We start from the raw sequence: 25,660 nt of genomic DNA on the forward strand, positions 1-25,660 counted from the left end.
GCGCCTGAGCATGGTGTCACCAGGTGAATATTTTCCTTTTAGAAAATCATATTGTTGGAAATTAAAATGAACAACATCATTTCACATAAGAAATGCTTTCCTTTTTCTGCAGGGTTGAAAGTTGAGTTGCCCCAGTGTTCGACCTCAGTCAGCAGTGCTGTCATTGGTGGTGTTATCATTTGGACCTGGTTACAAGGTTGAGCAGCCAGAGCAGTGCTGGCACTTTGGGCAATTAGAAAGGCTTCCACCAAGCCTGATTAAGCAGCAGCATAATTCACCAAAATGTGTAGGAGCAAAGAGCTCCTTCCAGGTGATGCCTTAAGTTTTAACTTCCATATTTTCCAGAGTCTGTACTGCATTAGTATATTACTTTGAACATATAAAGTATTAGTAAGTTCTCTTTACAGTGTAGTTAGACAAAACAATCCTTTTCCAGCCTAAGAGCCAAGGACATCATTGCAGCTCCAGGCCCAAAAAGCATAAATAACTGCAAATTGAGGAGATTAATCTGGGAGGATGGGACTTCTTAATTTGAAGCTGTAATTGGACAATTACCCCAATATGTAAATGGACCAAAACTTACAAAAACATGTGGCCCATCGTCCATCTTGGGTGGAGCCTTGCCCAGGCTTTTGTATTGCCCAAGATGTATTTTTGAAGACCTTTTAATAAATACTTTCTTAATTGCTTTAACACTGTCTAGCCTCTGTTCTGTGTAGCCTCTCAAGGCATCACAAACATTCCCTCAGCTCCTGTGAATGTTGTACTGTGTATGACAGAATTAATGCACTGTCAAGTTCATGTGGTCATGTAAATCCTTGAACTTAAGTTTCTACTATCTCTAAAAAAAATACAGTGTTCTGATATCTTCCCCCCCCCAATTCTGACATTCAGTAGTTGTGGAATTTGAGTGATTTTTTTTTAGTTTAGTTTATGTTACCTTTTTTTCTGCTCTTTTAAATAGTAATTGAAACAATGTTCAGCTCCATTGGAGGTCCAAAATTATTTTCAGTTAGAGATTTTTATGTTAAGTTTTCAGCATAACAGGTTAAAAACGTGAGTACCAATGTAGTCAGAATCAGAAAAATAATGCTGATTTGGTTAACCATTATTTTTTTATTCAGTATGCATTTCCCATACTGTATTCTACTAATAGATGTTGAATTGCTCTCTGAAATTGTGAATACTTTCTGTATTTGTGCAATTAAACCTGGATTTATTCTCAAATATGAATACAGTGATAACCAACATAATTGGCCTGTGAGTATATCTGGTGTACTGGATCCTGGAATTTCATATATTTAATTTTCATTATGATTTTAATCTATTTTGGCCTTCACTGAATAAGACATAGATATGACAAAGTGAATACAAGTAATAAAGCTTAGTGTTTAAAGGTGGGGGGGAGAGAATAGTGAAGACCAGACATACCTGACTTGTCATCAAAATGTCTTTTTACATATGCCATATTTTGAAATATTCCTAAGTATTGATATTTATACATACAGTTCCCAAAAACTGAATACACTTCCTTAACTCCTTGGGGTTTTAAATTTGCCATTGTAAGCATTACTCCTCTGTGATTCCTTTCCTTATTAGCAGGTTGAGTAAATTCACAGCACTTAAACCATTTTATTTACGGGAACCCTTACCACTTAGCTGGGTGCATCTACTGTTAGTTAAGGTGCTTTTATTTACCATGGTTTTGCAGTTACATGCTGATGGATCTGAGCTCTTTTATTTAATTATTCATCAAGTAGGTTCTACGTCAGAATTATATTCACAGAGTCCAATAAAATAAAACAGACCAACCAGACAAAAAATAGACACTGCTTTAGTACTTCACAGTCCAGAGATGTGAAGACAGAAACCCTTTTAAATGATAATGAGTCATAGGGCCTGTTTAATTTCCAAAAACATTATTTTGTACTTATGCACAGGCAAGATAAACTAGGTTATACGTAAGTGACCATTAAAATAATTTGACTTGCATTCTTTAAAATAAGAGAAAAAACCTTGCAGCCTTTTCTTACAGACTTCCATTTGTGTATTTTTTCAGTAAAAATTTTTTCAGTACTGCTAAGTCAGTAAAGAAATTACTTGGAATAATGCTGTAAACCACTACTAAAATACTTACTGAAATATGCATAACAGATACTAATTGAACCTTGGAGACTATTTTGGGCTTTAACAAACATGATATCAAATTTAATATAAAATTATTGTGGAAAAGTACTATTTCAAAGCACTATACGCATGTAAACAGCATTAGTGTTGAATCTGAGATTATAAATAGTGAATAAATAAAAATTTTCATTATCACAGTAACAGATAATTTGCTGTGTTTCCTCCAGATGGATTATTGCAGAAAACTTCTCTGTTCCATATTCAAGTAAAATTGCAAATTCCCTGACTTGTCATTTTAGCACACAGCTTCATTTTCCAGTACACCAGTATCTGGCCCAGAGGTTGTATCTTCTTCTCTACCCTTTGTCTAGTTTGTTGAGCTGCCTGTTGAATTGTCAGCTTCGATTTTGAAGTGTACTGTGATGGAGTTAGAAGTTGATGTCACAGCACTGTCACCTTAGCAATGGCACTGTAGAAAAGTAATGTAGAATAATACAGAAAAGCTAATTTGAGAAAAATGCATCTGCTGTTGGAGGGAAACGGGGATGATACAAAAACTAAAAGTTAAAAACTAAATGACTTGAAGCAAAATTTGAGCAAGGTGAATCCAGTGTGCTAATGTTTAACTGTTGCCAGTATTTAGAAAGAGCAGTCCCTTGCTGCCTGGATACCTCAGTCATGTAATTTGGCAGGGCAGGAAAAGCTGATGGTAGCTCCATTTAGCTCCTCATATTGGCTCTTAGAGCAGGAATAATGTGCTGGATAATGCTCAAATTGCCAGCACACCTACTAGAAGTATGCACTCATTTCTTGCTGTGAGATATGAATTAGGAGAAAGGCAAAGCAGGCTCAAAACTTAAAAGATATAAAAAAAACTTTATTAACAGAACTAAAAGAATAATAAGAATCAGAATAAAACCTTCAGAACACTTCTTCTCTTTACAACCTCTTTTCTTTCCCTCTAACAATGTAGAGACAAAACCTGAGATTTTCAATCAGTTACCACCTCTGTAATAGTCTTTCATCAGTTCTTGCAGGGAGAGGAGTTTCTCTTGCCGTGCCATGGATTCTTCTCCACAAGAAACAATTTTCTTGTGGATTTGATGTCGCAGCAAATCACCCAGGAAAGGAAAATCTGTTCACAGTGTGAAAGTCCCTCCCCTGCCTTGCAGCTTTCCCAAAGCTGCTGTCATGGACCATGTCAACTTATGGGGTACTATTTTAAGGATGAACTGTTCTAGCATAAAAAACCAAAAGTTCTCTTCTTTTATCTCTGGGAACAGAGGCTTTTCTTCTTCAATCTCTGGGGCAATGTTTCTCATCTGTCTGTTCAAGCTTTTTATTAGATTACAGCTTTTCAGCATCCACACACTCCAGCACGAGTGTGCTTTTCTCATGGACTGCGGGTGAATGCTGCATCCCCCATGCACTTCATGAATTAGAGAGAAAAAACTCTGTCTGATATATCAAAAGTTTATCTTTGCCATAGCCCTTACAAAGAGAATTTCAGCCCAAGACTAAGGCATCTCCTCAATCCCTTCCTAACTAGTATTTGACTCCTTTACTGACCCCAGTGTCCCATGTTTTCCTTACATGTCTTCATCCTTTCCTTTTCCTGATTCAGGAGAGAATCAGTGTTCGTAGGTTCATTTATTCTCAAGCTTTATCATCTTAAACAGTTTTCATAGAGTTCTGCAGCGCTGAAAGGTTGATCTCATGCAGACTGTCCATCAGGGAGATTGCTCACCATGCCTCCCACTGCTGCTCACGTGGTCTCCACTGACAGCACATGAGCCGTGCCGGCCGCCAGCTCCGCTCAGTTTTCCTTCATACAGAGCGCCGAAAGCGAGAAAAGCTGGTTTTGTTCTTCTCTCCACAGCATGGCTGGCTAAAAGCAGCTAAACGAAGTTCATTGGGAGCCATGCCGAAGCAGCCACGGCCGTGTGCCGCTGTCCTGATTGTGCTGATTCCGGCCGCGCAGCCCTGGCCACGCGGCTGCTCCCGGTACAAAATGGTGGTGGCCGCTCCTGGCCTCAGGGCCAGCCCCAGTGCAGGCCACAGAGCCGCTCCTGGCATTGGTCCGGCCACGTGGCTGTTTCCAGAGGCAGTATAACCCCAGCTGGCATGGCCCAGAGGTGCCGCTGGAAAAAACACTGGTGGGCTCCACCGGGAAGGGACCCGGCCCCGCTGGGAAGGGGCCCCAGCTGCCCCCCTGGCCAGGGCTCGGTGGACTCCCCGCTGAGGGGCTCGGCAGCCTGCTCGCCTCCCCTCGGGGGCAGGAAATCTTGGCCAGGCCCCATGGGGCCGGTCCCACCAGCACCCAGTTACCTCTTCAAAAGCCAGAAGCCACGAGTGCGATTTTCTGGGCTTTCCCATGTTTAAAATGTGAATCTCACAGAGGCGGACCCAGCTTGTAAATGGTTCAATAGGTTGTCAGTTCTCAGAGCTAGCTGTCTGTTGGTTTTTGCTAGGCACAGGCAAAGCTTTTAGCAGCTTCTCTCAGAAAAATGATTTCCATGGGTGGCCTCTTCCCTCCTCACCAAATGTCAATTAATGCAAAACCATCATGAAGACTCATTGCCTGGGGAAGTATCCTGAACATGCTGAAACAGCAGATGTGACACACATGTGAATGAGAGACTTCTAAAAAGGGAAAGGAAGGAGAGGTGGGATTTTGGGTTTATTCCTTGTAAAACAGTGCTGTTTTCAGAGAGAAATGATTCATTAGTTACTTCTAAATTTACCTGAGTTGACAGGTTTCCAATAAGACTGCAAAACTCTCTCAAGACCACTCCAGGTATCCACACTGCCTTTTAGACTTTAAACTAAGACTGGTGTCTACAGATCAACTCCTGCATCAGACAGTGCAGGACTCCTTCTTTGAAAAACACCACATTAGTTGTTTGTCTCCCTTTGCTGACAGGGCAGATGTTACGTTTAGAGATGGCTGGGCCATATGGCTGATGAGGGTGCTCTTGGACATATTTTAAAGCATAAGCACAGGGAAGATGTCTTTCCAAGAGATGGATTTTATCACCCCAGGTTTGATCCTAAAGGCAAAGCTGACATTTAACAGGCAGTGCAGTAGGAGCTGCGCTATAGGTGAATTGTGTTGAGGACTCAGCACACATGCAACATATATTTTAGGGTATTTAGTCTTTGGACTGGCTTCAGCCTGGTCCCATGGAGTGAATGCCCATCAGCAGTCCTTGGTGTAACTGCTGGCTTGGCTTGATCCAAAAGGAAATTGGCCCATGCTTCAAGATACCTTCGATGGGAATCCAGGTACAGCTGGTGTGGGAGGATAGAAGTCTAGCATCAAACTGGTCCAAACTAAGGCATGAATGTGGACAAACACCTTGACCCCATCAGTAAACTGGAAATTTAGATGTCTCTACTGCAGAATTATTCTTCCCAGTGCAGCATGGCAGAAACTGCAGCAACTAGGCTCCTACAATTTGGTCTGAATCTAGGGCTTGAGATTATTTCCTCAGAATTCTGCACAGTTCTGTACTCAAAATCCTTTTACCCTACTTATTTATTTCAAGAAACAGCACTTGAATATAGAAAAGCTAATCACTGCACTCTTAAAGAAAATTTTGACTTTTATGGATATCACTTTTTTTTTTTTTCTTGAAAAGAGAAAAATGCATTTAAAAGGTACCTTCCGTGTAAGTTGCAAAACCCACCAATATTGACAGTAAGGTGTGCTAGACTCTTAAAAGAGCAAAATTTTGGTATGGACGTCTTTTTTAATTGTCTAAAACTCATTAGTTTTCAGATCTGAACAGAAATGCAGTCCTCTTTGCAGAGTCCGTGTATGAAAATTACAGAATACCTTTCATTATTCAGAATTGCTTTAGTCACCTTTTGTTGCTGTTTCTAAAAGTATTTTCTGTGGCACAGTATGAAAAAAATTATACTCTAAATTCTGGTAGGGGCTTTTTGCCTTGTAGCTATTTTTTTCTTTTATTTGTTCTTGCTATTGATGCATCTGTCATGATGATATTGAAAGACTTTCACTAACTTGCATTTAATTTTCTACCTGAATTCAGGCCACTGAGCATTTGGGACCTGGGGGCTTACAGGCCCCTTTAGTGTAATAGTCATTGTTTACTATGATTTTTTTTGTGCATCAGAACTATGTTCCTTCAGCTGTGTAATTTTATCATACATAGTTTCAATAGCACAGGACATTATTCTTGGGTTTGAAGCTTCAATTGCACTAAAGAGTCTGCATCTCTTTCTGGTCGACCAGATTGTGATTGAAATAGAAGTAGTAATAATACAAATGATAGATGCCATGAAAGAAAACTAAATATTTTGCTCCCAGGCATGGTAATAGTAGCATTTGTAGTAGGAATAACGTGATTCTTCTTGCTGATTTAAATGGTGCTAAGCCTTTAAAGAAAACAAATCCTGGGGATTACTTCTAGTCAAGATATTTTTCTGTTAGTTACATAGCCAAAATGTCTTTTCACAAGACTGACTGATTTCTTTCTGCTTACGTTTCTCCATCTTTTAATTCAAAATAACTGGTGTTCACTTTGAAAAGAACTTCCAAATAATCCAATAGATGACTGCCAGGTAGGTTTATGCAGGATACACTTTACATCATGTTAGTGGGAAACATTGTAGAAAGTACCTGATGGCAATTAAAATTATGACACTTGATCACTGCTCACATGAAATATATTTTACAACAGTGTCTCAGCAGCTGTTCAATGAGTGTGCACTTCAGGGTGAGATGTGATGTATTTACTTTGTGGGTTATTATTGTAAGGATTTCTTAATTAGGCTTAATTTCTTTCAGGAGGTACTGAAACAGCTACAAGGAAGTATTGAAGATGAGGCAATGGCATCTTCTGGACAAATTGACTTACTGGAACGACTTAAAGGTAAATCTAGAATTATGTTTTAAGTAGGTTAATTTCTTTCTCCGTTGTTTTTAATTTGGGATAAAATTTTCAAAGTAATTTGTATCTTTTTCCAGTGCTGACCTTAATGATTAGGCATAGTCTCAGTGCCTAAACATTTTTGCTAAACATTTTAAGATACATTCTCAAAAAAAAAAGTCTCCATTTATACTTCGCTACTGTTACACTAGGATTTCACATGAATTGCTTTTGATATAACTCACATTTCTTTTCTTCAGAAAAAAAAATCCATATAGGTTAATGTTGGTGTATTCCACCAATTTTCTAAACTTGTTTGCATGTCCTGCCCTCTCCATGTCATATTACTGGAATTGTTTCTGTTGTGCTGTAAATTGATGGCCCCTTCCCTATAGCATGTGCTGGAATGTATATCATCCCATTCTATGGGAAGTGCCAGCAAGCCCAGACCACTAACTCCCTGTATACATCCATTATCCCTGCCACTGACCCAGAAATTTCATAGGAATGCCTACACTTAAGAGCCGTGTGATGAACAGAGTCATGTGTTACATGATGGTGAAGCATTTGCAGGATTTCTGGAAAATACATTGTTAGGAAGTGGGCCACAAGGTAATTCACATGATGTTTATGCAAAAATCCACTTCTTAAGTCCTCTGGGAAGGAGGCAGGCAGGCTTTTGTGGGGATACTGTTCTGATTGCTAGGATTGCAATTTGGCCATCTGCTTAGATAACTGCTGTTCTCCAAGTCCACCATATCCATTGTTTTTATTCACAGTATTTGCACTACATTTCTGTGCAAAATGTTTCCATGAAAAGAACCCATAGATTTGTTCAGAAAGTAAGAAATTAAGATAGAAATTATTTTTTAACTTTGTGCTGCTGAACCTTCAGCTCTGAAAAATGTTTGCTGTTTATTATCCAGAACTGAATTTGGAAAGCACCAGCTTCGCTGGGGTGAAGTTAAGGCCAAAGGTGTCCGTGCGTTCCTACGGGAGCCGGGAAGGGTCCGTGTCGAGCCGTTCAGGGGAGTGCAGTCCAGTCCCCATGGGGTCATTTCCAAGAAGAGGCTTTATGAATGGAAGCAGAGAAAGCACTGGTTACTTAGAAGAGCTAGAAAAAGAGAGGTAAATTTATTTGTTTATTCCTCCAGCATGGATTGCCTTCTAATTCTAACATGGAAGTTTACTGACATATCTATCATGAATGTGGTTTTGATCAGTGGTGTTTTTACCTTGACAGGTAATAAACCAGGAATCTACATTTTATTTAGATACACATGCAGAAATTTTTTTTTTTTCAGTATCATTCAGTTTATAGTGCTTCTTCATGTGTGCATTTCCTTTTTTCACTTTGTTGGCTGAAGGTTTTTTTTATTTTGGTAAGCAGGTTGTCACTGTGTGAAACATATTTAAATAGTGAGGGTGGAGCATTCTATCTCCATTTCTCCTCACCACTGTTGATAAACACTGAAGCTGTAATGATGTGATGGTGAAATCACTTTCTCCCTTTTGCAAATGGTTATTAAGTACCATAGCTGGTTTATCAATTATTTACTATTATTAGCAGATATTTACCTAGTGTCCCTACTCTCTCACCAGGTGTATCAGTTAAACAAAATATGTGTTCTTATCTTCAGTTGTTTTGTATTGAAAAAATCCTGGAATTTCTTTTCTTGAAAGGCAGTGGTACCCATTTATAGGAAGAGCTTACTTTCAGGTCATAATACCTGAATTATGTTCAGAATTTTATGTTCAGATAAGCACTTTATCAGTCACTTAAAAAGGAAATGCAAAGTAAGAGACATGCAGCTGTTTACACTGAAGCCATCTTTATTTCTTAAAATGAACCTGACTGAAATACCAGATGTTTTCAGAAGCACTTCTGTAAGACAGGATTTCCTAAAGATTTGGTCCAACTTAATGGATAGGATATCAATCTGTGGGCTGCAAAACCAAATAAACTGCAATCCAGTATATTTATGCCTAGGAGACATTAACAAGCAAAAAATCCATTTTGAAGTTGTAATAGAAAAGCTTTGTGGGTAATGAGTAGGTTGTGGACAGCCCTCTAGAAAATCCTGCTCTAAAGGATTTACTCTGGAGTTCAGCAAAATTTTTGCAGCCAAGCCCTGAAAGGAGTGTGCTTTTCTTCCAAGATATTATGTCCAGGTTCCCTTTTTTGGTCCTAAAATACTGAGCCTAGCAGCCACACTGGTTTTTTCCTTCTCCTAGACAGGATTACCACTAATGATATTTGTTCTGCTGCATAAAATGTAGATTCCTGAGGACCTGTATAAGATTATTTAGGAATTTGGGAGTATCTACTTCCTCATCTCAGTCTTCAAGAGTCTAATGTGTCTATTATTGACTGTCTTAACAAACTGTGCATTTGTTGTATTCTTCCAATGCTGTGTTTTACTAGAGATGATACAGAAATCTTTAAACAGAGTTGGAACTTTCACGGTGGTTCCAGTGAGCTCCTGCTCACTTGGAACAAGCAGCGTTTATAGCAGCCAGAGTTCTTTAAGGTGATTAGCACCTCTGATTTATGATCTGTGATCCTTCCCCACCCTGGTGGATTCTGAGGTGATAGTTCTTTGGACATTTTTCTTGGCAGTGAAGACAGCTTAGGCAGTGAACCAGTCTGTGTTCCAAATAATGCTGGAGAAAAGGGATGAGAATGTTTTAATTTCAGAATGGTTTAGGCCATGTTGCTGTCGTAGTAATGGGGTAAATATTTGTGCTGTGGAGAAGATGGATTTGTGGAGGCATGGCCAGATCACATCTGGCTTCATTGTTAATGAAACGATGGATAATCCAAAAATCAGGATACATGTGGAAGCATGTAGGGCATTGATGACAACCCTGGGTAGCCAAAGGAATCAAAACTTGGGAGGGTATAGGACTGTGCATCTAAAGTCACTACTGTTTCTAAAAGAAAGTTAACCACTGATTTTCCTGTGTTTTGCGTCTAAACTTGTTTGGTGTATTTACTAAATTTCTGTGTATCTAAATGTTTTTGCTAGGCACATATTTGGTTATCAGTTCTGGATTTTTGCACTTAAACAGACTTTCAAGAACTTCTGGAACTTGACAAGCCTAAAGTAATTTAGAATAAAATAATACTTTGCATAAATATGCAGCAAGAGACCATTTCCACTCAGTATTTTAACATGCTGGCACAATATATGCTGCTTATGTGCAACAGTGTGTGAGGACTAAATGATGTATTTAAATATTTAGAACAATTTGTTGGGCACCTGGCATCCAGTCAGGGTCAACCCACCACACTTGACTGAAAGTGAACTTCTGAGGGGAAGAAAATTTATAAATTGATTTGCCTGCCAGAATGAAGATTAAATTATTAATGCATATCTCATTTGCTTGTCTTTCTTCTAATTCCAAAGTTTAAAAAAACAAATGAGGAAAAAGAAATGGGCAGTTGCAGTGCTATGCTTTTAAATTACCAGTTTAGAATACTCTAACCATGAAATATCTCTTGCTTTATCTGGCTATTTCCAGGTATACTTGATAAGAGTATATATCAACAGTATATATATCAACAGTATATATATCAACAACAAAATTTTTCAGAGTACACTGCAGGTTTAAAATTTTTTGTGTTTGTTTGCCCTTGGCAATTTAGCAAATTTAATAATCTCATCTTTTTAAATTCTGTAATTAGCCACTAATGATGACAGTCTTCTGAGAAATTTTATATGAAAATGTTTGTATGCCTTCTTTACTCCTTCTGGTTTATGCCATTCCTTTTTCATTTCTTTAATGTTGATTTGGAGCCTTTTCTGTCTCATGATTTCTTTCTTTCTTGCTTATCTCCTTTTGGCTGGCTGGTAAAAGTTACCTCAGACTTTACAGCATCAGCACTGCTTTTCAAGATTTCATTTTATCTCCCACCAATTGAAGTTAAAGTATTACTTACAGTTGTGATTTACATAATGCAAGTAGAGTAGCATATAGTTTGTTTCCCTTCTCCCTTTTAGCCAGGAATAATATTGACATAATTATGCAGAATATATTTCAAAGAGAATTAAAGAGTTTTCTGCATTCATTCAGCTTCTTCTATTGTTTGGAGCTTCAAAAGTACCGCATGACCAGCCTTTGAAAAGCCCCCCTTCAGAAGAACAGTTCAAACTGCAAACTTTTTGTTAACTCATAACAATAATGTGAAGTTCCAAAGGCTTTCTCCATTTGGTTTGCTGAATTCTCAATGAACTTTGACAGGGTATGACAGAGAACAGAATTTTCTCTGGTGCTGTAAAAGTCCTAATGTGAACATCTTGGGGGTATAAAAAAGATGGAATAACTTTCCACCTTGTTTTCCATGACCAGTAGCAGTTCTTCCACTTTAAATCCTCTCCTAACCCCAAGAAGCTCCAAGAGCCTCAGAAGGATCTGTACTTCTGGTTGGAATAGTATCTCAGAGTAAAGTTAAATGTGGGGAAAAGATTATCAGACATATCTACAGAGAACTGCTGCTTATTTTCAAGGAAACTGAAGTGCAGCCTGCTGTAGTTGCAGCGACCCTTCAGATTTTGTGCTGAGAGAACTTAAATACTGTTAAAACCTTAATTCTCATGGAGCACTGATACCACACTAGTAATCCCAAATGAAGCATCACTTCAGAAAACAAAATTACAATATAAAATTAAACAAGTCGCCCTCGGGTCATATATTATGTTGTTTATGTAGCACTGATGGTTCCTGTGCTGGTTTTGCATTGAATGACATTTGGGGAAGGAGTAAGAAACCACTCACGGAAGTGATTTCTCTGAATGAAGCTTCTGGGAGCTTTCACTGTGCCTAGAAAAGATCAGTAGCTGGCTAGTTCTGAGAACTTATAGCATTTTGAGCCATTTAGAAATTAGATCCCCCTCTCTGAATTACACATTTTAAAAACTACAAGCTTGAGAATTCTCTTTTGCTTCCGGACCCAGGAGGTAGCAGAGCTGTGGTGAGGCCGGCCCTGCTCGCCCACGGCCTGTGCGGCCTGGGGGAGGCCGGGCCGGATGCCAGCGGCTCCCGGGCGAGGAATGGAGGCGGCAGGAGCCCGGCCCCAGGCCGGGCCTGGCCACGGCTGCTGCCATCTTGCCGACGCTGAGTCCTCCGTGGCGCTTGACAGCTCCAGGCCGAGCCTACTTCCCCTGCCAGGGCAGAGAGGTGCCCAGAGTGGCCTGACATCCAGCACCATGCCTGCTGCGGGCACTAGATAAAATATGGAAGCCTTTCAAATAGGCAGATGAGACCTCCAGACCTTGTTCTTCTCTCCAGGGAGAGAAAAGGAGTGACGACACGTAGAAAGACAACATGAAAACACCAAAATCAGTAAAGAAGGAGTCAAGCCTCAAATGGAAGGAGAAGGAGTAGATGCCCTAATGGGCAGATGGCCAGTGATATACTGAAATATCTCCTTTATTCATGAGAGAGTATGGGGGGATGAAGTATTCAAACTGTAGATCTGAGCAGAGGCATCCACTGATGAAGCCAAGCAGATAGTGGAGTAGCTGTAACCCTATGAGAAGCTTGAACAGAGAGAGAGATGAGAGTGAGGAAGACCCTTTGCCCCCAGGGAGAGAAGAAAAAACCTCTGCTCCCAGAGATGATCACAGAGACAGATGGAGAGAACCTTTGCCTTTGAACAGCTCATCCTTGAAATAATACCCCAAGAGTTCATGGCCCATGGACACACCTGTGAAAATGGGAGGAATTTCACAATGGTAAAACTTTTCCTGGGCAGCTGCTAATGGTGGAAATAAAAAAGCCATGAGAGAATTGTTTCTTGTGGAGAAGTCTCCATGGCATGACAAGAGAAAACTCTCCCTACAAGAACTTAGGAAATACTGTTGAATAGATGGTAACTGATTTAACATCCCAGGTTTTGTCTCTACTTGATCAGTTGGGAAAGGAAAAAGTTGGGCAGGGGGAGGAAAGGTGTTTCTTATTCTTGCAGTCCTGTTAGTAAAGTTTCTTTATACCTTTTAAGTTTTGAGCTGGTTTTGCCTTTCTCCTGATCCATATCTCACAGCAAGAAATGGGTAAGTGCACCGGTGATTTTAGCCAGCGCTGAGATCCACCACATTTTTTGGTGCATTGGCTAGGAAATTCAGATTGGCGAATCTAAACCACTACAGTTCCCAAGTTATTTTCTTGCATCTAGCATCTATTGTGCATGTTGAAACAGATTGAATGGCACACTGTCTCACATACTGAACATCCTACATTTCATAAGAGGAGCTTAGTCACATGTTTACTTAGCTGAAAGTAATCCCTCCAGTTTCTGCTACCAGTTCTTTGACATCCAGAGGCAGAATTAGTCAGTCCTTTCATATCTACAAGTCCTCAAAAGTTGAAATACTTTTTATAAGGATTGCATTAATTATTTATTTGCAACTTATATTTCACAGCCTGGACACAACTGGTGCATGGGCACTCAAAGTGGTAAAAAGGGAAGAATTCCACTATGTCCAGAGATTAGGCACCAGGGCTATGTGGCAATAGCTTAATGGGCAGGTGGGAGGGAAAAAAAGCTTTCTCAACAAGCTTTCCCCAAGCACCATCTATTAGTTTTGCCTTCAGTCTGCCTGAAGGACTTGAGGAATTTCTGTGAGCCACATCCTTGTGACTGAAGAATTACTGCTGTTCTGTGATAGTTGCTTGAGTTACCTGCCAAATTATGGTAATTGTTTGTTACTTCTTTTCGGTCATTTTTATTGCAAACCTTGGCATCCTTAAAACAAATCTGTTTCAACATGACTGTTGGATCAAATCTGGAAATTCATGTAATTTTGTTAATATTTACAAATACTTAGCACTCTTAGATGTGAGTAGTTTTCCAGCATCACATTGAAGGGAGGGATCCTCTCTTTTAATTTTCCATTTGCACACAGGCTTATATTGGATATGCAATATATATTAAATCATCAAAATCAGCTTGAAACATTTTTAAAGTCAAACAGATTCTTTTGAACACTGAAATTTTAAAATTCCTTGTCCTTTGTTTTGTGTGGAAGATGGATTACCTTCTCAAATCATGTCTGTGATGCATTATCAAAATAGGGGAAATTTGTATTTCTGTTGTATGTTATGTAATTGGTCCTTAATGACTTAGAGTAATTATCCATAATGTGTTTGTGTGCTTTATAAAGGTACATATGCACTTGTTCAGAAATGCCACAGCCAGAGAGGGATGGAAAAGTTAAGGTGTCGTTCCGATTGGGAACGGCTGAAAAGAACGACACAGACTCTCAGGGAGTCAGAACAAGAGGATCCTTTAGTTTATTGCTCCAGGCCTGCTTTATAGACAGATACGTGGAAAGTACAGAAAGGAAACTCTCATTGGTTAGTAAACTGCTACATTACCATCATTGGTCAGTGGGGTACACCACCCCCCTGACTTTCTCCTGCAAGGAAAACAAGGAACACATAACAACACCTGCAAGGTTGTTTTGTGTTCCTGAGGATTGTTTTAATTCTTTCTCATATTTTTCCCAGACTACTTTCTCAGGCCCAGCCTGAGAAGCTGTACGGCCTGTAATATGTACAGGCACTGTCAGAATTTAGCATCCACATTAAGGGATATAAAACTGGGCAAACGTGTATGCAGCTTTCTGTCTTCTGGCTAAGGGTTGATTTTGTCATTTCTGTAAATGACCAATATTAAAACATAAGAAGGAAGAACAGTACTTAGCATTAGAAAGAAAATAATAAACTTGTTTAAAAAAAAAAAAAAAAGAGTGACTTTCTCTTTATTTCTACTAGCCAAGTTTTGGTGGAAAATTTTAATATTTATTTTGAAGAATATAGTAGCCATGAACATTATTTCACTATATTCATAAGGTTTAGAATGATATAAAATTCAGTTCATGAAGGATTAGTAAAATAGCATGTGAAATTTTTAATATATGTATTTTTTTCCTTGGTTGTCTGCATATATTATTCATTTTGTCTTTCTCAGTTATTACTTAGGTATGCAGTGTGCTTATGATACCCATTTAAAATTATTTTAATAGCTGCAAATGTATCTTGTCTATAATATTTGGTGGGAAATACTAGTTTAAAAGTATTTTAAAACAGAAATGGCTTATTTTGTGTGCTTTACCCATAGTTTTGCTGCAGGTGACAAAATGAGTAAAAGGATAGTGCAGAGGTGAAGATTCTCAATTCATTAGCAGGACTGAGGGCTGTACTTGCTTCTGTGACAGACCTTTTCTTAAATGTTGTTTGCAAGAAGCAGGGTGCATGTTAACACACAATAACTGGTTTTACTTTCACAGAAGGTCTCTTAGCTTTGGGTTTTGAAGTGGGTTTTTAGAGAAACGTGTATTTTTCATCTCATAGATGAGGACCTGAAATGCTTAGGACAGAGGAGTGGATAGGTCGATTAGCCAGAGCCAGGGAACTGAACTAAATATCTCCTTAGTGCCTTATTCAAACCTCCAGATGGAAATGAGGTGTTAATGGTAAGACACTTCCTCCTTCTGCTTTTAATAGATCCCTGTTGCTTGCGGAGCTTGAGAAGGAAGAGAAAGAAAAGGACTGGTATTATGCCCAGCTTCAGAACCTGACTAAAAGGATAGATAGTCTCCCCCTTACTGAAAATGTAAGTACCTTCTGAGTGCTTGGTGAGGTGTCTGGTGCTACAGTCTCTGTTGAGATGCTATGTGTATTTTATTAATTCAGTGGCATTCTCTACTAACACTTTAGTTCAAATTTTTTTTTTCATTCAGTATATAATGATAACCTAAATCATACATTTTTCACATAGAATTTTACACATCAGAATTCATACATATCAGTATAAATGTCAGTGAAAACAGAGGAGCATTGAGAAGTCATTATGACAAATTAATTGCATGTCAGTGCACTTCCTTAACTCTGTTTCCCCTGTTCTTTTGTTTGGTGGATTTTTCTAGTTTTGAGAGTAATGTTAGCAAAAGACGATGTACAGAAGAGCTTTTACTTAAAGTGATTCTGCAGCCTATGCAGGTGGTGTTATAAGCTTTTACCTTGGCTCCTCCAAAAAGTCACCATTATCTGGGATAATGAAGATGTCTGATGTCCCACATAATGCAGGATTTCCTGTTAGATGTCAGCAGCTTGGATGTATTTGCAGTGCATTCCTTCACACATAGAGTTGTGAATGTGTGGTTGATAGAGTCACACCTGGTGAAGCCTTCTGGAAATGGAAACAGACAACAGAAACACTTCTTCAATGGGCAGAAGTAATACTGCATCATGGCTGAGCTTAGCAGAGGATCACAACCAAGGGAGAAGACCTGGAAAACATTTTGAGGAAGGGCAACCCATTTTCAAAGCACTGTCAGCTGTTTCTCTGTCACTGTTGTAGGTTTTAAGGTTGTCTCCCTTGTTCCATAGATAATGAATTCACTTAGCTGCTTTTAGGATTAGAGTGCATTACTTAACATGTACACTAAAGGCCTTTCATAGCAATTTATATTCATTACTTCTTAGTCCAGACACAGCAAAATGACTGGTCCCATTTGGTGCCTGCTGATGATTGTCTTGTTTTGACTTTCGGAATTGACCTTGGTGAAGTCTTCTAGAAGCACTGCTCTTGGAGACTCATTTATTTACAGACTGGGTAATTGTCTAAAGCCAGTGAAGAGCTTTGCACCTGCCTTGAAATTTCTTTTAATTCAAAAGTCTTTCCTTAGGTGTATTGCTACTCCTGGGTTTAGCACTTGTGTTCTTTTCCCGAGGGAGTTAGAAATAAGGTAAATAGCAGCAGTATGAATACCATCACTATGTGGTGTAGCTTAATACTTACGAATATTTTTGAAAATGCCAATTCAGATGGCACACATCACAATTTAGCTGGTAACAGCCAGGTATTCCTGTAATGAATGATACTTTCTGAATGCTTATTCATTATATTTAGTCATTTGACAAAACTCAGGTGTAGTCACTCGGTTGAACATCATTGTGTTCTTGTTTCTTGTAACACAGTCATGTTTTAAGAACGCATTACTGTGTTTTGTTTGTTTATGAAATTGTTCTGCTTTTTCTTCTGAGAAATACACTGTTTACATAAACGTAACTTGCTCAAATGCCTTCTCTGTACTCTGGTTTCAGTTCTCCTTGCAAACAGATATGACCAGAAGGCAGCTGGAGTACGAGGCCAGGCAAATCAGAGCTGCAATGGAAGAACAGCTGGGCACTTGTCAGGATATGGAGAAGCGAGCACAGGTAGAGTTCTTCTCTTCCCATTAGAAGCAAGGGAAAATGTTTTCCTGCATATTTATTAAATTACTGGTAATTGTATCTTTAAACTGTGTGTAAATACAGCACTTAGCCTTTCAAATAAAAAAATAGGAATCAAGACATAGGAAATAATTGCTCAGCAAAGAGTACCCTCATCTGCCTCTTGTGAATAAGCCTTTTTATTCAGCAAATGTAGACCATTCATTCAAGAGAAAATACTTTTTAATGATAATTTCCTTACAATTTACTACCATTTTAGCTTCAGAAAAACCAGTGTATTTGCAACTGCTTTATTTTGCATCTTTTTGCTGGGTTTCTTCATGCTTGTAAGTTTAGAACAGTCTAGCTACTGTTCTTACATTTCCTTAGCCAGGAAAGTTGTATCAGGGGATAATATTTTCAAACAAGGTTTTCAAGTAAAATGTAATTCGCATACATATCTGGAATTTGTTTGCTTTCATCAAGAATTGTTTTGCATTCATGGTGAGGATATGTACATATCTAACCACATGGCACACCCATTTTTGGAAGTATAAATCAGAATGTAATCATGTGCAAATCATAAATAATCAGTTGGTTGCTGGTTATGAAATATAATCCCCCATAGTAGGAAAGCAACCATTTGAATTATTTCTTACCATTTATTTCTAGACATATTAAATAACCAACTTAGTAAGATTTGGGGGGTTTATAGTGAAACTGACAATAATCAGTAGTAATAAAGTGAAATCAGTAATAATAAACTAAAAGTAAAACTCAATAAAAATAAACTGAATTTTCAATACAGTCTTTTAGGCTCTGTCTCCCTAACTAGGTTGACTCAACACAAAATTTTGCTCTTTGAGAAACATTTATAATTTGGTTTTACATTTAAATTAAAACAGCTGTTCTGATTACAAGAGGTAATCAGAATAGCTGCTTTAAACTCTAAAGTGAGTAATCTAGTAGGACTTTTCAGAAAATTCCTACAATTAAAGTATTTAGCCAAAGAGATACCCTGCAGCTGTCAGGTTATGTGTGCAGGGGTTTGTCTGTGATGATGTTCTGACAGACCCAAGTTGAGTTGCTTGGAGAGTCCACTGGCTCTGAGCTGGGAGCTGTAGGGCTGTTATCAAGGTTTATCAGCAGGGAGATGACCTCCATGGATTCAGCTGTGCAGTTTGTGTCAGCCTGCCCTGAGTGAAGATCCTGCACAGCAGAACACCTGGGAAAGTTTTGCTGCTGTAAACAGGCTTAAGTTAGAGGAAGATGAATTAAGCTAAATAGGCAGGCTAGGCTGCTGGCAGCATTCTATATGCACTCAGGCAGGGATCAAAAGAAATTATTCAGACACACAACTTGGCTGTAGTTATATCACTATATGGAAATAATCAAGCTGACCCTGAAGTTGTTTCTTCCCTAATTGTTGGTTTTAAATTTGGTGGGGGGAAAAACACTGACAAGATGATTTTAAAACATTTTGTGCGTTTCTGAATTAATGTTTGACATGGGGTTTGTCACAGCTGTTTCACTCTCTCTGTATCTGTGTAACACTCATATATTTGCAAAAATTACAGTGCCTATTGTGATTATATAAAGATTATTGAATACAAAGTAACTACTTCTGCAAGTGCTTCTTTTGAATTTAACTGGTAATTCCCCTTGGTTTCATTCTGTCAAGGACCAGTGCCAAAAATGTGTAGAAGTTCATTGATGTACAAATACATAAGAGAAATTTATGCATTATTTCACTGTGATGTTAAAATATGCAAAATTAAACATTAGTATTTGGCAAGGATATTCAACTTAGGAGTTTTACCATTTTCTTTCTGCTCAGTATTTGCTTTCCACTCAAACTGATTGGGAGCAATACTATGCAAAAACGTAGGCTGAAGCGAGGGAACATTTCAGCTACATGAAGGCTGGCATTGCAGACGTCTCTGAGTTAAGAGAGCCAAATATTATTCTGTGAGAGAGCTGGTAACCTGCAGTTGCCCAAGTAGTCACTGCACTTTTCTGTAGCTGCCCTTTCTCATAGGCCTTGAAACAATGGCTTTCTCACAATTTTTGTCTGGCATGATTTGGCTTTGTTTCCTTCTGAAGCAACTTAACTCATATCAACTAACTGTTGATGTCTTCTATGAAGATTGTTCACAAGCACAGCAGTGTTTAAAAAGATGGATAAGAAGCCTATTGCGAGCTGTTTCGGCTAGTTTATTGATTTATACTAACCTGTAAACTTGTAACTATTCTCTGAAGCTAGTAATTTCACATAGTAGTGCTTACTTGAAAAAAAAAAGGTGAAAAGCATTCTCAGCCATGTTTTATTTTTACTGTTCAAAGGTTATAGCCAATATATTTAGTAATAAGAAGAAGCAAACTTAATTTCTGTAAGAAATACTTCAATTCTAAGACTGAATTCATGTTCGCATAGAATTTATTTTTTCAAGTCAGAATAAAAAGGATCTAATTTTTTTGAGGTTAAAAGTTCTTTAAAATCTTGCATGAAATTACCATTCTTACAAGAATTTATCCCAATATCTCTAGAAGTTTGCTAAAACACCAGACCACTAAAGATACAAGAAAATTTAGATCCTGGAGTTTCACACAGATTAACATTTCAGCACTGTTATATTTATACAGTGGTCTTGTATGTACATCAAGCCATTAATGCATTTTTCTGTCATATATGTTTATTTGGGAAGAAAAACCCAACCAAACAAAAAAGGCAGACAATATTTTTAAAACAAAATGTTGTTCTTTATTTTTACTTTCTGTGTAGTGATTATTTTTCTGTTGCTGTGGTTGTGGAGGAATTTTATTTTTGTTTTGTTAGACACTTTATTGGGGCAGTGAAAGCCAAATAATATGTAACTTCAAATGTAAAGTTACTTTATACAGCTATTTTATGTTAATAAAAGTTGCAAGTAAATATAACAATAAATGGGAATGTAGTATGAACAAATATAAATCAAAGGTGATATTTCTCAAGTAGATTCTAAAGTTAAAAACATTGCTCTGGCTTGTTCATTGTGTATCTCAGACTTTTGCCCATTTGCCATTAGGCTCTATCCCTTTGTGGCAAGAAATGCATTCATTTTTTTTCTGCTTCTACAATGTTTGGCACAAAATATACTCCTGGTTAGTGGAAATCCCAAGTTTCACTGTAATAGTAAAAATTAATTAGAAGAATGATCTGATGTTTAAATCTCTGGATGAAAATTGGAAAGGGCGGATAGAATTCCTGTCCTTTTAGAGGACTCAGTAATACTTGGCAAATCATGCAGTATTTAATTGTTTTCATCTGCACAATTTTTTTTCCTGTGTTTAGGTGCGTATATAAATACACACAGATTTTCTTGATGCCCTTTATTGGATACATTGCTGGTTACACAGAAAGAAACTCAATTTATGGGGACACCTGCATCTTTTGAGTGCTTAAAGGGGACCTGTAAGAAACCTTTTAGCAGGGAACAGTGATAGGAGAAGAGATAATGGCTTTAAATTCATGGAGAGTTGACTCAGATTAGGTACAAGATAGAAATGTTCTATGGTGGGAGTGATAAAACACTGGAAGAGGTTGCCAAGAGGCAGCAGGGGCCCCATCACTGGAAGCATTCAAGGTCAGACAGAGCTTTCAGCGACCTGATTTACTTGAAGATGTTCCTGCCCTTGGCCGGGTGTTTGGAATAGATGACCTTCCAAGGTCTCTTCCAACCCAGACTATTCTATAATTCTATAAAATTCAAGTCATTCTTAAGGACAATGAGAGACATACTTTGTCAGTTATGCATCATGTCACCAGTGCATAGATATTCCCAGAAATATTTTTTATCTTTCTAGTACTAAAAATTTTCTTGAACCAGGAGCAAAGGGTAGAATAAATTATCTGTTTGCCTCTGTGCTGAAGCTTTTATGTGTTTTCTATTAATTTGCTTTACAAAATCAAACCAAATTTATAACTTAAAGTTTTAGCTTTCCGCCTCTACTAAATGTTGATGCTTATGGTGCTTTTCCCATAGTTGCTTCTGATGTGTGTTTCAGTAATTCATATTTTGTCATTACGTTTTCTTTTGTATTTCTAAATTTTCTAGACAGCATTGTGTTTCTATTGCATGTGCATCTTTTGGCATTAGCACCTTTTGTAAGTTCATCCTATTTCCATTTTCAGATTATAAATGTGTCAGATAAGATTGGGTATAATGCTGATCTTTGCAGTGTCCACTAGATTGTTTTTCTAGTATAGCCCTTTCTTCAACAATATGTCCATTTTATTAATCTATCCAAGGCACAAAAAAATACTGTTTAATAAGGTCTTCTGGCCACATTTAAAGTCAAATAATGTGAATTTATTAAATTATCAAGCTCATGCACTTACTGTTTCACAGACTGATGATGCATCCTGTGCTTCACTGTACAGTTTGTGTGGAGTACATGTATCCTGTTACATTTGGAGTCTTAACATTCCCTTTGCTAACCACTGAATGGTTGTAGTGGGAAATGGGTAGCAATATGGCTGTAAAAGACCAATTCAGAGATGTCTGTAAAATCCCAGATAAACCAGAGAAACAGTATGTAGTTCTTTGGTTTTTTTATGCTTAGCCTGATAAATTCTTTGAGATTTGTAGAAGTGGTAAATATCAGAGAGAGGGCATAAGCAAAATTCCCAAATGAGTATAACAACTGGATATAATAGAAATCTGTCAGGGTCTCATGCCTTCAAAGACACTCTGCAAATAAAAATATCTTTCAGTTCTCTGTAAGGCAAATAAAATTCTGATATTTGAGATAAAACTGGAATAGTTTGTTAAAGATATGCATAAAATGTCAGTTTCAGAAACAGGAATATTGTGCATGTTAAGTGTAACATTTTTTTAATACCTAAATGTGTTCTGTATGACCTATTACATACAGTTGAGTATTCAATGTTATTAAAACCCCAAATACTCACTTTTGAATGCAATCATTAATTTCATTATGAAGAGTACTTCAATTAATGCATGTAGTACCTGCTGCATGTACCTACTGAAGTAGGTTTGTTTTGTAGTCAGCAGTATTTGCGAAGAACTTTTCATACTGTCAGTCTGTACAGTAAGTAAAAGGAGTTTTTGAACAAAATCAAACGTGAAAATCCATTCATTTCAGGCAAGGGTGGCCAGAATTCAACAAATAGAGAAGGACATTCTTCGTATACGACAGCTCCTTCAATCACAAGCAGCTGAAGCAGAGGTTAGTGAGCAATAACTTGCCTTTTTTTATTATGGTATGTATATTTTCTCTAAAGAACACAAAATATTTGAATAAAGTGGAAGGCAGGATTATTCCCATCGGCTGTTGATGTCACAATTAATCAGGTAGTCAATCTCCTTAGACTGTTACTTGCCCTGTTTCTAATGAACTGAGGATGGAATACTTGGATTAGTCCTCATGCTACTGTGGAGCTTCAATCAATAATCATATAAGTCAAAAGTTTAGCTTGAAATTTCAGTAAAAATGTCGATGTGCAATCTCTTTATAAAGGCTGAGTACTGGTTTTAAAAATAATTAAACCAATCAGTTGTACATGGCTTTCTAATTGTGAATCTCTGATAAGCACCTTCATGGTTTGCTTGTCTTTTGAAAGAGATAAGATGTAAAAAAAAAAGGATGAATAGAGCTTCTTCAGACTTCATTATAGAAGCCTGGTATATTTTTAGTGTTTAAGTACAGGGTTCTATATTAAGAAGTGCAGGTTGTTTCCTGCAAATTACGAAGTCCATAGCAGTAATTGCCATTAGCAGAAACTGCTCTTGTGGAAATTCACTTAGAATGTCAACTCCATTTCTTGTACTGGTAAATTAAATACTGTGTTTGACATGAATATTTTATGACTTGTTTTCACCAAAAATAACTACAGAAAAAGCTCAGAGCATCATTTAGATCACTAAAGGATGTATATTTTTCCATTTTGTAAAGTACTGGTTTCATAGTTCCAGGATTTGGGCAGAAATCAATTCTTGTAAGTGATGCAGACCGTGGTGCATGAAATTAAAGTTGCCTGGTCTATTGACATGAGTCAGTCCAGGTGTGTATAGATATTGACGAGATCTCTCTAAGCCTTCTCCTTCTCCAGCTGAACAGTCTCAGTTCTCTCAGCCTCTCTTTGTGTGAGAAATGCTCGACCCTAAAGGACTGCTGTAGCTTGCCCAGGTTTTGTTTCAGTGAATCCATTGTAAATCCAGCTTTATTGTGCTGGGGAGGCCTGAACAAGACTTTGGATGCTGAGTGGAGAGGAAGGGCCATCTCCCTGGCAATGCTGGCAATATCCCCTCAGTGCAGCACAGGACACTTGGACTTTTTGCCACTATGCCTTTGAAAGGATGGCCCACCAGGACCTCCAGGTGCTTCCCAGCTGGACTGCTCCAGCCTGTGCTGGTGCCAGGGGTTGTTCCCTCACAGGTACAGGACTTTACACTCCCTTTCTTGAACAGCTTGAGCTTCCCTTCAGGCCATTCCTCCCTACCATCCAGGTCCTTCTGGGAGTCAGCTGAACCCTGTGCTGTATCAGCTTCTCTAACCTGGGGAGGGTGCACTGTGTCCTAGCATGCAGCTGTTGGACAATATAATATTGTCTCAGTACTAACTCTGGCTTGCCTCCAGCTGTACTTGGTGCAACTGATTGCAATCTTCTGATTCCCAGCTATTACAGCAGTTTTCAGTCCACATCCCTGTTCCCCCACCTCCTGCTTGCTCCCCAGGCAGTTGTGCAGGGATGTGCTGAAGAGCAGTGCCTGGCTGTGCCCATTGCCCAGCACAGGCTTGGAGCTTTCCCAGCAAGGCAGCTCTGCTTCACCTTGTTCTTCCTTGCATGCCTGTGCCCAAGGACGTTCCTCTTACCTTACAATGCACACAGCTGTGTGCATTGCCTTTGTGTTCCTACCAGCCAGGGCTCCTGCCTTGCCAGCCCTACCCTCTGTCCCCTGTCATTTCTGGTGTAGAGCTCTCCCTGCCGGGTTGACAAGGCTCTCAACAGGTACTTTTGCCCCTTATAGTCAGATAGATCCTGTCCCCAGAGTGTTTATCTTTTACTCTGGTAAAAAAAGAAAAACAAACCAAAAACAAAACAATATTTTGAACTTACTTGAACTCGTGGATTCAGCATTGAGATGAAACTACAGAAAAAAGGTTTTGTCTTAGTTTTTCACTCCTTCCCCCAAATTATTTGGCTGCCTCATACACTGAAGGTCTGATATATTCAAATTTTTGTATGATGTGTCTTATCTGGGAAATGTTTGGGTGTCTGGTTTCATAGTTAAATGTTTTAGGACAGAGTTACCAGGGTGCCATTAGTGGTAAAGGAGGCAGTCACTACAAACACCCTAATACTTTATAGTGTGTTTTAATCATTCCAAGTGATGACCATCTCCTACAGAGAGCAGCTAGGTCTGATTCTGAAATTGACTGGTGGTGCAGACGCACTGCAAAGTCCATATAACTGAAAAAAACAAACATGAGACTTTTTTTGTATTTTTATCCTGTGCCTGATACTGTTACTGAACAAGTATATTTCTTTTAAGAAGTCTATGCAGCAATGAGAAAATGCTGGAAAACACTTTTACCCATAGCACAATAGTGTTTGATGCCTATATTTGTGGTTAATGCTTAGTTTTGTACCATACACTGCTTAGTGCAAGCCCCAGAGATTAGCACACCATTGTGTTAACTCCCTACATCTGTGACTAAGTTGTGTTCCAACTTCCTTATTTACTTATATCAGTAGTTAATATGTACTAGCTGATATCTTAATTTTGAGAACAAAGATTGTGTGTGACAGCAAAGAATGATAGAAGTAAGTACATTATGGCCTAATCACATATTTGAGATATTCTCAAGGAGAAGAGATTCATCAGAAGATCTGAACCGTATCAAGACAAGTCCACGGAAATAATTAACACATATGCATGTATTTAGGAAATGTGATGAATATGTATTTGTTTCAGGAATATAGCCTGGTGTGTTAGTCTGTTACTGAGCATGTTTTGAGGAGAATTCCCCATGCATTCAGCACTGGTGATAAAGAAATGTTGGCTTTCTAAGCTGGTAATTTGGTTGTAGAGTTTATTTTCTGGTTTTCTGTGCCAATAACCAAATTGAATGTGCTCCTTACATTGTAAAGATCTGGTAACAGCATTAATAAATATCACAGCTTGTCTGCTGATACAGTAGGCCCTGTGGTGGTGCCAGTCACTGTGGAATCCAAGTGCAATATACCTTGAAGAGTAAGACGAAATATAACACTGCAACATAAAATCAGCTTTTGGAAATCAATGAGCAGAGAAAATTCTCACACACATTTTGTCACATTTTTAAGGTTTGGTAAATTGCTAGGTCTTGTGAATTATTCTAGAAAAAATTGAAGTACTTTACCTTGAAGTGGT

The 25,660-nt window shown here is 38.3% G+C and overlaps 1 protein-coding gene across 9 annotated transcripts in view; it reads left to right on the forward strand.

Annotated features, from left to right (window-relative positions):
* Positions 1-25,660, forward strand: part of APC (APC regulator of WNT signaling pathway) — a 107,167-nt gene that overhangs the window by 48,703 nt on the left and 32,804 nt on the right. For 7 of the 9 annotated variants that reach the window (XM_033520537.1, XM_015652873.2, XM_033520540.1 and 4 more), the window contains 5 exons: positions 6,941-7,025; positions 7,949-8,150; positions 15,534-15,642; positions 17,136-17,249; positions 22,389-22,472. In XM_033520537.1, coding sequence (XP_033376428.1) covers positions 6,941-7,025; positions 7,949-8,150; positions 15,534-15,642; positions 17,136-17,249; positions 22,389-22,472 — 594 coding nt within the window. The remainder of the gene's footprint in view (positions 1-6,940; positions 7,026-7,948; positions 8,151-15,533; positions 15,643-17,135; positions 17,250-22,388; positions 22,473-25,660) is intronic. The other 2 variants (XM_015652875.3, XM_015652877.3) reach the window with 1 other exon arrangement.

Source organism: Parus major, chromosome Z (genome assembly GCF_001522545.3).
Source record: "Parus major isolate Abel chromosome Z, Parus_major1.1, whole genome shotgun sequence".
In the NCBI taxonomy this organism is placed as follows: Eukaryota; Metazoa; Chordata; class Aves; order Passeriformes; family Paridae; genus Parus; species Parus major.